This window comes from Antedon mediterranea, chromosome 6 (genome assembly GCF_964355755.1).
Source record: "Antedon mediterranea chromosome 6, ecAntMedi1.1, whole genome shotgun sequence".
Classification (NCBI taxonomy): Eukaryota; Metazoa; Echinodermata; class Crinoidea; order Comatulida; family Antedonidae; genus Antedon; species Antedon mediterranea.
The window spans coordinates 16808182-16820548 of record NC_092675.1 but is presented as its reverse complement, the minus strand read 5'-3'; the positions used below and the strand labels follow the sequence as shown (position 1 = coordinate 16820548).

Sequence of the window (12367 nt, the reverse complement as noted above, 5' to 3'; positions counted from 1 at the left end):
TTGATGGTGGCGGCAGAGAGCAGCAGAGAGTACACATCATCTGAAAATACCATTCTAAAAATCTCCGTTTTCTTTTTATTTTATTCATTAAACATTCTGTAGAAAACCAACAAATTTTACAATGTCTGTGTCTGCCATATTCTTTTTAGATATGAAAGGAAAGGTAAGTAATTAATCGTATTAATAGGCAGCGGCTAGGCCTAGGCATAGTTAGGCTAGCCCAGGCCCACTACCCAAACCCTGATGTTGGTTGGTGTAGGAGACGGGAGTCGACGATGATACTCTGAGCTGTTGTACAGAGGGCGTGTAATACCCATAGCATAGCCTAGGCCTATCTTCCATATGCATTTGTTGAAAATAAACGATAAATATCAAAAGATTAACTAATAATTTAAGTTAAAAATGTATTTTTGTATGCATCATTATTATTAATTATAGAATACTCAGACTGTCTCAGATACTGATGATAGGCCTATATAGGGGATATAGGAGCCTTATTATTATTAATATTAGGCCCTATAGCCTATCTATTCTAGGCCTAAAATAAAAATCACACTGGGCTAATTTACTATTATAATTATTATTAATAATAATAGGCTAGCTAGGCCTAGTATTTAAAGTTAATTAGGAATAAAAACTTATTACTATTACTAAAGAAAGTAAGTCTCAGTTTTATGTTAAATTTAAATTAAAAACTTTTATTTATTTAATTTTAGGTTCTGATTTCCCGAAATTACAGAGGAGATGTAGATATGGGATGTATTGATAAATTCCTACCCCTTGTAATGGACATGGAGGAAGAAGGCCAGCTAATGCCCATAATACAACATGGAGAAAATACATTTATGTATATTAAACATTATAATGTCTACTGTATCCTTCAACATAGTTTATTCATAAAATATAATTTAACACATATTTTCCATTTTCTACTTAATTCACAAAATCTTAATCAGCTCATTTAAATCACTGTTTTTTGGTAATCGTCATGAGTTTCAGATGCTCAAATGTTATTGCTCTCTGATGAAGTTATTTGTTGATTGATATATATTGATGACAAATATTTAAATGTCTACAATTTCTCAAATATTATTACATATTTATTCAGTCGATCACATTGGACTTAATTTGGTCGAGTTAACTGAGTCACTGGCTAAATAGACCAGAAAAGTCCAATCCGAACACTGGCTACAATTCCATCAGGTATAAATTAACCAAGTCCAATGTTTACCGACCAATGCCTGTCCAGTAGAACTTGCCATGGTCTCAGTAAAAGAAACCACGCCAGCTAAAAAGTTTCAGGTAAATACGTGACCTTCATATGCGAGTCCACCATTGCTTTTAATGGTTACATTTTGGTAAAACCATGGGAAAACTTACTGTGTGTAATCAGTGTCAACAGTAATCAAAGTTACCTTGGTTAAATTGATCATTTTTTAAGTCCAGTTTGAACAATGATTTAGTCTTTGAGTTATTTTCTTAAATGTTTATTAGTGGTTGCAACAACAAGAAAAAATGCAAATGTTGCTCTAGTTTTCACTGTCCTTCACAAAATTGTTGAGGTAAGAATTTATAATCCATAAAAATAACTAAATTAATTTCATTTTGTGGTTTGGTATCATATCTCCGGACCATCCATGGAATAGACTTTCTTTATCATTAATTCTATGAATGGATGACTAGTTGAAAGTAGAAACGCTAGTAGACTAAACCATTCAGAAAGTTATCTCTCTCATACATTCTCTGTTTTATTTCAGGTATTTGTTGAGTATTTTAGGGAATTAGAAGAAGAAAGCATAAGAGATAATTTTGTACTAGTTTATGAACTTTTAGATGAACTCATTGATTTTGGGTATCCACAAACGACGGATAGTAAAATTCTTCAAGAGTAAGTTTTTATATTTCAAAGTCATATTCAATATGTCAAAGTCATATTCATGTTGTGGAGCTGTGTCTTGGTGGTTAAGGTGCTTGCCTTCCAATCCCAAGGTCCAGGGTTTAATCCTGACCCAGTGCCAGGGTTGTAACTGCACTCCCTAAGCCTCAAATGAGACTTGGTTTATAAGCAGGATAAATTATAGAAGTTTATCCACCCTGTAATTGGCGAGTTTGTGCTAGATGTTGGACGCATATGATATAAACAAATTTAAAAAAAAGTTATTACTCTTTGCATCACCTTCAATTTATTTTTATAATGTTTTACATGATCAATTTTAAAATGTTTTTTACAATAGATTTATCACACAAGAAGGTCAGAAGTTAGAAGTAGCTCCCAAACCCCCTGCTGCAGTCACTAACGCTGTGTCATGGAGAAATGAAGGTGTTAAATATAGAAAGAACGAAGTGTTCTTAGATGTGGTTGAGTCTGTTAATCTTCTGGTAAAGTAAAATAAAGTTGTTATTTTAAATATTTTAGTAGGATTATACTCTGGCTCTTTCCGAAGAGTTGCCCCAGTGTACTGGTTCATTCAGCCCCTGTCGTTGTGAACAGACAAATGAGCACCGTTTGGTGTCAGAACTCGACACAAAGGCACCTTTAGGGGAGAAGAAAGTTTTTGTATCATTCACACCTGTGTGTGATTCAGCACAGTTAAGCTGCAAGACACAGATTATTCCCCCACATTTATTCATATTGCATTAAAAAAATATTTTATGCAAGAGTACTACTGTATAATGTATTTTGATTTTCATAGGTAAGTGCAACTGGTAATGTAATGCGAAGTGAGATTGTTGGCGCTGTCAAGATGCGAGTATTTCTTAGCGGTATGCCTGAGCTGCGTCTTGGTCTTAATGACAAAGTTCTATTTGAAGCCACTGGTCGTAAGTACTATGTTACATTAAATTTAAACTTTATAATAAATTGTGTATGTGTTTGTATATTACAGAATATGATAATTAGTATTAGATTATATTTTGTATTTATTATTGTATTAAAATGGAGTGAAATATATCACAGCTTCCTAAGTTGCTTTATTGGTTTTCTTCAAACACACCTTGATTGCCTTTACAATCTATTTTATATTATATTAAAACAGCGTTTCAATTATTTTTTGTTTATGATATTCAATCATTCCTGTGTTGTACCATATTGTCTAGGAATAGTTACTCACTCTGACATTAAAATGACCACAACAAATATATATCTTCATTAACTCATAGCACTGTATATGTTATCCTTTGTAATTTCTCATTGTTTTGTGCTTAATAAACTGCTGGTGTGGCATCATAGCTGGTACAGTAATATCCTTGTGACACTTGTATTATACTTTTATATTGCTCCTTTGCTATGTCTAGGTTTAGAACAACCTGAGTTTCCAGTCAATTTTAAACATGTCCCTTCAGCTAGTATGTGTCATATTGTCATTTATGCATGTGCAAATGTTCTAACAGTTTTTGTGGTGTTTTTTATTGAATGATATCTACATTATTAACTACTAAATTTTTTTAGCCCAAAACATAATACTACTGTTAATTAATTGTTGTTTTTATTCTTATTATTTTGCTTGATACGAGTACTGCATTTGTTGCCTTGTTTAACAGTTGTATATTTGTTTGCAACTTTTATTCAGTCGATGCTTTCAAATAGTTTTAGTTTGATTATCACTACAAAATAATAGTAAGTGTACATTAACAGCTATGTTCATAATCACTGAATTGTGACGTTACTTCAACTAAAAGTGTGATAGTTATGTTTCTTTCCTAGTCCAAGTCAGTTGGAATTTTTTATTCATTTTTTTATGTGATTTTGTGTTAATGACATTAATATGTAGCTATTTAAAAACTACTATTGGGGAAAATATGAATTTGAAAAAGTGAGGGCGCTATATATATTAATTCATTCATGCAATTTCTACTATAAATGCTAATGCTAAATTTACAATAAAAAAAAACTTTGGGTCAGTAGGGCTTGGACAACATAAACATATTTTAGCCCTTATAACTAATATAATGATAATCTTGTGTTATTTCATCCTCAGGAGGCAAGACAAAATCGGTAGAGTTAGAAGATGTGAAGTTTCATCAGTGTGTTAGGTTGTCAAGATTTGAAAATGATCGTACCATTTCATTCATTCCTCCAGATGGTGAATTTGAGCTGATGTCATATAGACTCAATACACATGTAAATATCTATTTGACAGTTAGTTCTTATCAGAAAAAAGGACTACAGTAGTGGAACCCCTGCTTCTTCATTTTTGGATTATCTTAGGATATTTAATGGATCATTTTTGTGTGTAAAGCGCACATTGTATAATTAGGTGCTATTTAAGACTACTACCATCATTATTGTTTGTGGACACACAACCCTATTAAGTGGAGAGTGATGGTGTAATGGTAATATCGGACTAGCATGTGATAGGCATGGGTTCGAGGTTATCTGTACCATACTATGCTTTACTCTCATTGCCTAATCTGGTAGGCGCTGCACTGCTGGCTGCCGTGGGTCCGTGGAGGGCCTAATCCGAATTTCCTCACTGAGGACAAATAATAATACAAAATACAAAAAATACAAATTAAGGAGAAGACACTTTCCTATGAAATGAACAAGGTACAATATATGTTTTAAAATACAGAGGACATTTTGTTGGGTCCAGAAAGTGTTCCCTTACATGGCTTGTACTGTGTAAAAACCATGCCATCTGTCATGATAAATCTAAAGAAAAAGGTTAATATAGTGTTGGTTCTCAGAGAATGTATGTGTACAATACAATTTAATATTTTCTTATGTCAAACATGACAGTATTGTTTGTTTATTTATTACGGTATTTAAAAACAAAAAGCAGCACAGAAGCTGAAAAGGTTTGTTAACAATTAATATATAGAACATACAGTACATACAATATTGCAAGTTAATGTTTGTTTATTTTATGAACATTATTTAGGTTGATGAGCATTACATAGCTTAAAATATGTTTATTTTTAGGTAAAACCTTTGATATGGATAGAATCCGTAATAGAGAGACATTCACATTCCCGTGTGGAGTACATGATCAAGGCCAAGTCTCAATTTAAACGACGTTCAACCGCAAACAATGTCGAGATAATCATTCCAGTACCAAGTGATGCTGACTCACCCAAATTCAAAACGTCGGTCGGATATGCCAAGTATGTCCCAGAAAGTAATGCTATCATTTGGAATATTAAATCCTTTGCTGTAAGTATTTGTTTATTTGTCCCCGACTATGTCTTTACTTTTCTTTTATATTTAGTCAATTTTCCAAAGATAAGCAAAGTCATTCACTATCCTAAAAGGTGTTTTTGTTCCGAGATATCCTGAGTTGTTAATGTGCTTTCATGTATTGCTCTGGTATTTCTGGTATTAAACTGTAATCATATTAATCAAATTGTGTGCAACTATGCTTTGTCCCAAGATTTCTCACAGTTCGTGTAAGAAAACGTGTAATAAATCGGGAGATCAAACCTGGTTACAAGTTGTAACAATTTATGCAGGTGTGAAAGGTATATTAAACAAACATCATATCAGTTCTAATCTCCTCCATAATTTAATTTGTTAGGGTGGAAAGGAGTACTTAATGAGGGCGCACTTCAACTTGCCTAGTGTAGAGTCTGAGAGTACAGAAGGAAGGCCGCCAATTAGTGTTAAATTTGAGATTCCATACTTTACAACATCAGGTATCCAGGTATGTATTCTTCTATCATTTTGCTGGTATAACCACATTTTTTGCTAATGTCATGTGCAATATTTGTAACCTCTAGTTGACAGCCACGTTTACGAGTTCACAAATAAAACCTAATATTCAGTGCAATGACAATTTGGTAGAGAAGTAATGCAGTAGAAGCCTCCCTTTGAAATGATGCCAATCTCTGTTCAGGAAACACATACCAATTGACACAGACGAACGGTGACTGTAAGCGGAAAACAAAAATATAGAATCTATGTCATTTCTTAGGACCATTTACACAGAACACGAACGGTTGGGCAGAAGTCTGCTCAGGATAGAAACAGATTATATTCTGGTCAATCAGCGACATGATTGATGTGACATCATCTATCAACACGTGCGTCTGTCAATGCCAAGATGTCAATACCAGTCCCATAGTAGAGGGCATGCATACATTTTGGGCTTGACAGTATATGACGTGACTGATTGATTGTATAAAAAAAGTGTTAAGAAAAGATACATTTAGGACTGACCATCGTAATACGTCTAGGCACTGCCTACAATATACATTAGCCTTCAGACCTATACGTACCTATTTTCCACCACACCACTCGCGAATTTAGCATGCACTATGTAAATGGGACCACCTTACTGTTACCGCTTACAGTTACCACTCATCTTTGTAAATTGGCCTTTAATAGAGGTTCTTTTGCATTTTTATAATCTAAACATAATGTAATTTTTTCAGGTGCGATACCTTAAGATTATTGAGAAGAGTGGCTACCAGGCTTTACCATGGGTTCGTTACATTACACAAAATGGAGATTATCAAGTGCGTGTACAGTAATGCCTTTACCATCATCTTGAATGTAGTAGCTTGAAATATTTTTGCTTTTTTAAATATTAAATTGGACCATTAATATATTCCTTTTAATTTTTTGTTATTATGAATTGAAAATATTTACAAAATAGTAAAATACCCCTTTCACACTCCTAACTAGCCTATTTTTTGTACTGTATCTATAAGCACAGGCTGTAAGCCTAACTAAACATAGAGAATTTGAATTGATACAGTACAGAGAATTGGGGTCTTACAATCATGTGGTGTGAATAGCTAAAATAAAGAAACCTTTAAGGTAAGAATAAGTTGGCTGTATTTAAATTACAACTCGCATTGTATTTTAAAATTATTTCCAAAGTGTAATTGTTAGTGAATAGGTGTTGTTGACTCTTTGGAAAATGGAAGTACTCCAGCAATACTTAAGTTTCATAGTATTGAATGAAGGGTATTTTGTATATATTGAGCACAACAGTAACTTTATTAAATTCACCTGTACTTTAAACTATGACAATTGAAAACTGCTCTGGGTGGGTATGTTACTCATTGACATTCTAGTTTCCAAAAATAAACTGTATTTAAATTGAAAACAAAATGTTAAGTATAATATTCCAGTTTATAATGTATAGTATTTTGAGATAAGTCAGTGCAATATGCACTATATACTATAGCACCTAGCTGCTATTATATAATCATTTTTAGAAATATTCTTTTTCTTTGTATTGCTTGAAATCCCTGTCTGTATAAGTATAAAATAAACTACAAACTATTACATTATGTATTTCACTGTAATTATAAATCGATAATAAAATACATGAATATTTGTGTACTGTACATCTTTTATTAACAATCATTTGTTATACATTAATATACCAAACATAAAGTGGTAAAAAATCTCTAAATAAACTTTTGTTTTAAGTGTTATTCTGTATTCCACCATTTTCCAAAGCTGGATTGGTTTTTATACCCCAGAAACATGAAAAATAGAGAAATAGGCCATTTTGCAGTATTAATAAAGTTATTTACTTCTGTAAAAAAATAACAAAAAAAGCAACGTTTTAACCAAAAACTATTGTCTTGCTTTAAATTTCAGTTTTTGGTCAAAGTGAACAACAATTATGCAACATTAAAATGGCATATTAAAAAAAATATATATATATTTAACCAAAAACACAGCTTTTCCCAAAATTGAATTTTTGAATTAGTGACAATTCTTTGTCAAAATTAAGTACAGTCACACAAACGATAAATCATTAATTTACTCCTTAAACTAAGCACACAGCTTTCAACATTTTTTATTACAAATAATACAGTACATAAAATTTCAACACACTTGTTTAAAAATAACTACTTTTTTATACAAAGATTTTCTATGTTGAAAAATGGAAAGGATGACATTCCTTAGTAGTAAACAAAGTCATCTTCAGATAAAAACTATTTTCTCATACTGTATTCCCAAACTCTTAAAATGTAATACAAGTTGGTTTCTTAAAAAAATTGACATTTTGGGCCTATATGGTTTCTGAAGTGCTGACAACCAATTTTATTTTAGTGTGTTATGTAAAATATAACAAAATGTGGCAGCCTTAAACATATAGTTTGTATAAATCAGGCTTCCATTACACAATTCTTTTACAGTAAACCGACATAATTCCTTATTCCAGTAACATTGACAAAAATGCCTTAAACAAAGACATTGCTAATGGAGCTACTGTACTTAAAAACGAACTGGTCTTTTCAGTTTTCTGTGCCGTACCATATAATATCTATTAATCGGTACTTGTAGTGTGTTAAGCCTATTGTGCCCTATTGCAAACACATATATGATATATAGATGACTACTAGCATAGAGATTATTATAGTTATTATACTATAATACATCTATGCGATTAGGTGTGTTCACATTGAAAAACGATGCCATTTTTATATACAAGTTTAGACATAAGACTCTAAGAGGAGTAAAATACAGACTACAGCAATCTCACCTATTAGACTTCATTTGCAGCATATGTATACAATCTCACTTGAGCCAGTAATAAAATATTAAATAGCAATACAAGGCCACAATAGCTGGCACTTAGAAATGGAATGAAAGTAATTTGATTGAGCACCAATTTGTTGCCTCAAAATACTGATTATAATTACTGTACCTTGATTCCATTTAATATTCTTTCTTCTCAAGTGTAATAACCAAAATTAAAGTCATGCTAACCAATTTAAGTTAAGCAAGATAATTTCTTTCTATTTAAAATTTTAGCGACACTTAACAGCTATTTCTTGAGGCTATCCATGTCTGTTGTCATTTTCATAAGTATAACTCCATACACTTCAACAGTTATACAAACAGCTTCAACTGCTTGGAAACAAAAAAATACTGTTTATACATAATTATTGCCATCAGATGCAATATATTATTTTACAAACTTCATCACTTTATATTCTACAAATTGCCAATCATAGACAAGACTGTTCCGGCATTATATGTTAGGCAGTAACTGGTACAACAAGGCTATGTTGACATCAAAGTTCTACGCTAAGGGCAGTGCCATCAACAGGATGGCACGATATCCTATGCTAGGCATTTGCTGACTCGCAGGCATCGATCCAATCACTATAGACATCAACTGATTCAGACAAATCTGCAATTTGACAAGTTAAAGAAGAACATACGATACGATATTTTTTTATTATCATTTTAACAACTAGGTACAAATGAAATTTGGTTGGTTTACATTTTGATTTACATGCAAATAGACAATAAAATACAAAAAAAGCGTATCACCAATGAATCTAAAGAGATCTTACAAACTTGCTATTAAATACGTGAATTGAATTATAAACAAATAAACGGTAGCGTTTAGATTCAAAGTAATCAGTTTGGCTAAGCTTAAAGAATTTATCAAGAATTCTATTGACGAACATTGCTGTTTTTTTTGGCTAAATTTTGGCTCAAGTAGGATTACAGAGGTTCTATCAACCTCCCAAACATCCAATATTGATGGCTATCACCATCAATGATGCTTAGGCTAAATAAAATCATTGTTTCGTCAGTGATGTGCATTTTAGCTAGCTTTTTGTACCTAATATTTTTTGCTATTTTTACATCATCATTTTTAATCAAAGGATACAATTTATACTAGTCTGGAAATCTTCTGAACAAACTCGACAAGTAATGATTCCTATATTACGCTGACGGTCCCTGAAAAACATAAATAATTATTCATTAATCTTCATTTTTCACGTTGTTAAAATACATCTTTAACACTTTACATTAAATTCTATTACTCTTACATTTTAACTTCACATGCTCTTTCGTGATTGCAAAAAGGGCAAGTGAATTGAGATTCAAGGCCTAGAGTCTTTGCCTTTGCTGGTGGTTTTCTCTTGGATCTTCTGCGTCCCATTTTCTATTGTGAATCTGTAATCCCAAAAAAGATATGAAATAACAAATGACACCAGTGTATGTAAGTCTAAAAATAACTATAAAATGTCCCATATTTAAGATATAAGACAAATAAAATGAATAACAATCAATGCAACATCAGAATGGATTCCTCATCAGAATGAGCAAAAAAAAAACCAGTCATTGCAATACAAAACAATTTAAATCAATCTTGTCCCTAAATGATATTTTAATGTATAGACCCTTTATTATCAATATTTGTATTCATCATTTGTTACTGTATTATCAATTAGCCTTTATCCATGACTTGAACTGACCAGTAATTTGATCTAGGCTAAACAGATAACAGGAATGCAATGTTACTTTACTTTACTCCAGGCCTAAATTCTAAATGTTATCAATTCCACCACAGCATCAGCAGGCAGACAATAAACTAGATTTAATTCATCACTATGATAAATTGATTTAAATAAAGATAAATGATTTTTAAAAGATATATTGATTGATTGATTTTGTCAAGAATCTTTATATTATTATACAATTTTTATTATTGATGATATATGAAGATAGGATCTTGCTAACTCAAATAGCCGGTATCACAATCCTATCAATACAAAGATCCCTCTGCCTATAATGTCATAAACCACATTTGTTGCATAATAATAATAAAGACATAAGTTACTTTTTATCTAGATTTCATTATAAATCATGTGTAATCTATACACTAAGAAATAAAATTGAACAAGCAATACGGATAATTAAAAAAAAATCTTTTTTTTTGTTTCATTTCCCAAGGTGAGACAGGATCTCGGGACCTTGAATGCTATAGACACGAGCACAGACCACTGAGCCATACACAACTGTTCAGTGTATTTACTATGCAGTAACCACTGGTGCAGATAGAATTTTACATACCACAATGAATTATAATTTTTTACTATGATGACATCTTTAAACATATTAAAAATGGATGCATTGTCAAAGTACTGTATATACTTTTAACTTTAATATATGAACTTCTTTAGGAAGAATGTTACTGTTAAGTTTGTTATTTCGGCCTAAGAAAATGTCATAGTTTGATCATAGAGATATTATAGTGAACTAATATCTCTATGGTTTGATTGATTGTCGAAAATAATTTTTTTAAATTTAATATGCAATTAATCATGACTTAATCAACTTTTTTTCTCTTAATTTTATAATAAATCATACATATGGAGGTACATACTATAAGAAAATGAAATGCAAAATAGGTGTTCCCAAGCATTTGGACGATCTATACTAATTTTAAAATTTTGCATATTTTCACCATTTTGTCACACGTGCGTAGCCTGTCACTTTTTTTTATAACGCAATATTTGAGTTAAAAGTGAATAAAATAATATGATGAAATTATTAAAGAAAGGTTGTAAAACAGAAATTGGTCATAAAGTTTAGTGTTTAACGCGCAGTGTGCATGAAAAAATCTGTGCACTCATGGCAATTTTTTAAACACTTAAATTAAAATTGCCTGAAACGAACTCTAATTTCATCGAAAAATAATTTTGACAATTTTGAAAATGTTAAGCGCGCGTACGCATGCGTTATATGCGCTACGCACATAATTGTATTGCCATATGATGAAATATGACCAGAAATTTAGTTACCAAATTTGGTTTAACTATGATATATGCTTGTGAAGATATGGTTCCAAGCGTGGTTTTGTTAAATCGCGCGTAGATCGCGTAATTTTTTATTGCGCACCGTGAAACCATAACCACATCGATTCCTGGCCATAAGGAATATACATATGAAAAAAATGTGGCTGGATAAAATTAATCTCAAGATAATTGACGGACAAAATAGTGCTAAGGAAAAAATAAATTATATGCATGATAATGCATATAATAACCTATAGGCCTATACCTAGGCTAATACAATAATACTAGGGCCTACTGTTAGGCCTAGATAGAGGCCTAGCCTACTAGTCTAGAAGTTTTATTATAATATAATAATATAATCCTCAAAAAACTACAAATCAAAATAGCTAACATGCCGTCCTAGCTAAGCCTAGCCCATCAGCTCTCCACCAACCAGAACCGCCTCAATTCTACGAATGGATGTAAGGCCTAGTCTAGGTAGGGCCAAACCTAGCCTACTACTAACTAGGCCTAGGCCTAGGCCTCCTGGCTAGCTTTCATATAAATATGTACAGTACTGGGTTTTTATACCGTAATTAGAAAAAAAAATCAAATTTTACAGAATCACCGTATTCTTTTCAAGCATCACTTACTTTATATACCGAATATATCAAGTTGTGAATGAATAAATGTGAAATTAGCCCCAGAATATGGTCAATCAATCCTCTTCTGACGACACAGCAGCAACGTGTTTTTTCGCCAACTGGTCGTTATAAAAACCAAACATTCAACAATTGCCAGACTATTGCGATATTTTGCCCTTTCAAGCGATGTCATCATCACTCGCACCGTTTTCAATGAGTTGCATCATCCCATGTGTTTTACA

At 32.0% G+C, this 12367-nt stretch overlaps 2 protein-coding genes across 2 annotated transcripts; one reads left to right on the top strand and one right to left on the bottom strand.

Moving 5' to 3' along the window:
• The first annotated feature begins 6 nt into the window (after window positions 1-6).
• Window positions 7-7286, top strand: LOC140051129 (AP-1 complex subunit mu-1-like). Its single transcript, XM_072096249.1, has 10 exons — window positions 7-163; window positions 717-873; window positions 1495-1562; window positions 1758-1888; window positions 2235-2379; window positions 2694-2820; window positions 3978-4120; window positions 4922-5152; window positions 5514-5639; window positions 6370-7286. The coding sequence occupies exons 1-10, from the start codon at window positions 122-124 to the stop codon at window positions 6466-6468; spliced, it is 1269 nt and encodes a 422-aa protein (XP_071952350.1). The 5' UTR covers window positions 7-121; the 3' UTR covers window positions 6469-7286.
• Window positions 7281-12258, bottom strand: LOC140051130 (transcription elongation factor 1 homolog). The gene is made up of 4 exons (XM_072096250.1): window positions 12135-12258; window positions 9751-9877; window positions 9588-9658; window positions 7281-9098 (listed from the first exon to the last, which is right to left on the bottom strand). The coding sequence occupies exons 2-4, from the start codon at window positions 9861-9863 to the stop codon at window positions 9034-9036; spliced, it is 249 nt and encodes an 82-aa protein (XP_071952351.1). The 5' UTR covers window positions 9864-9877; window positions 12135-12258; the 3' UTR covers window positions 7281-9033.
• Between the last annotated feature and the right edge of the window lie 109 nt (window positions 12259-12367).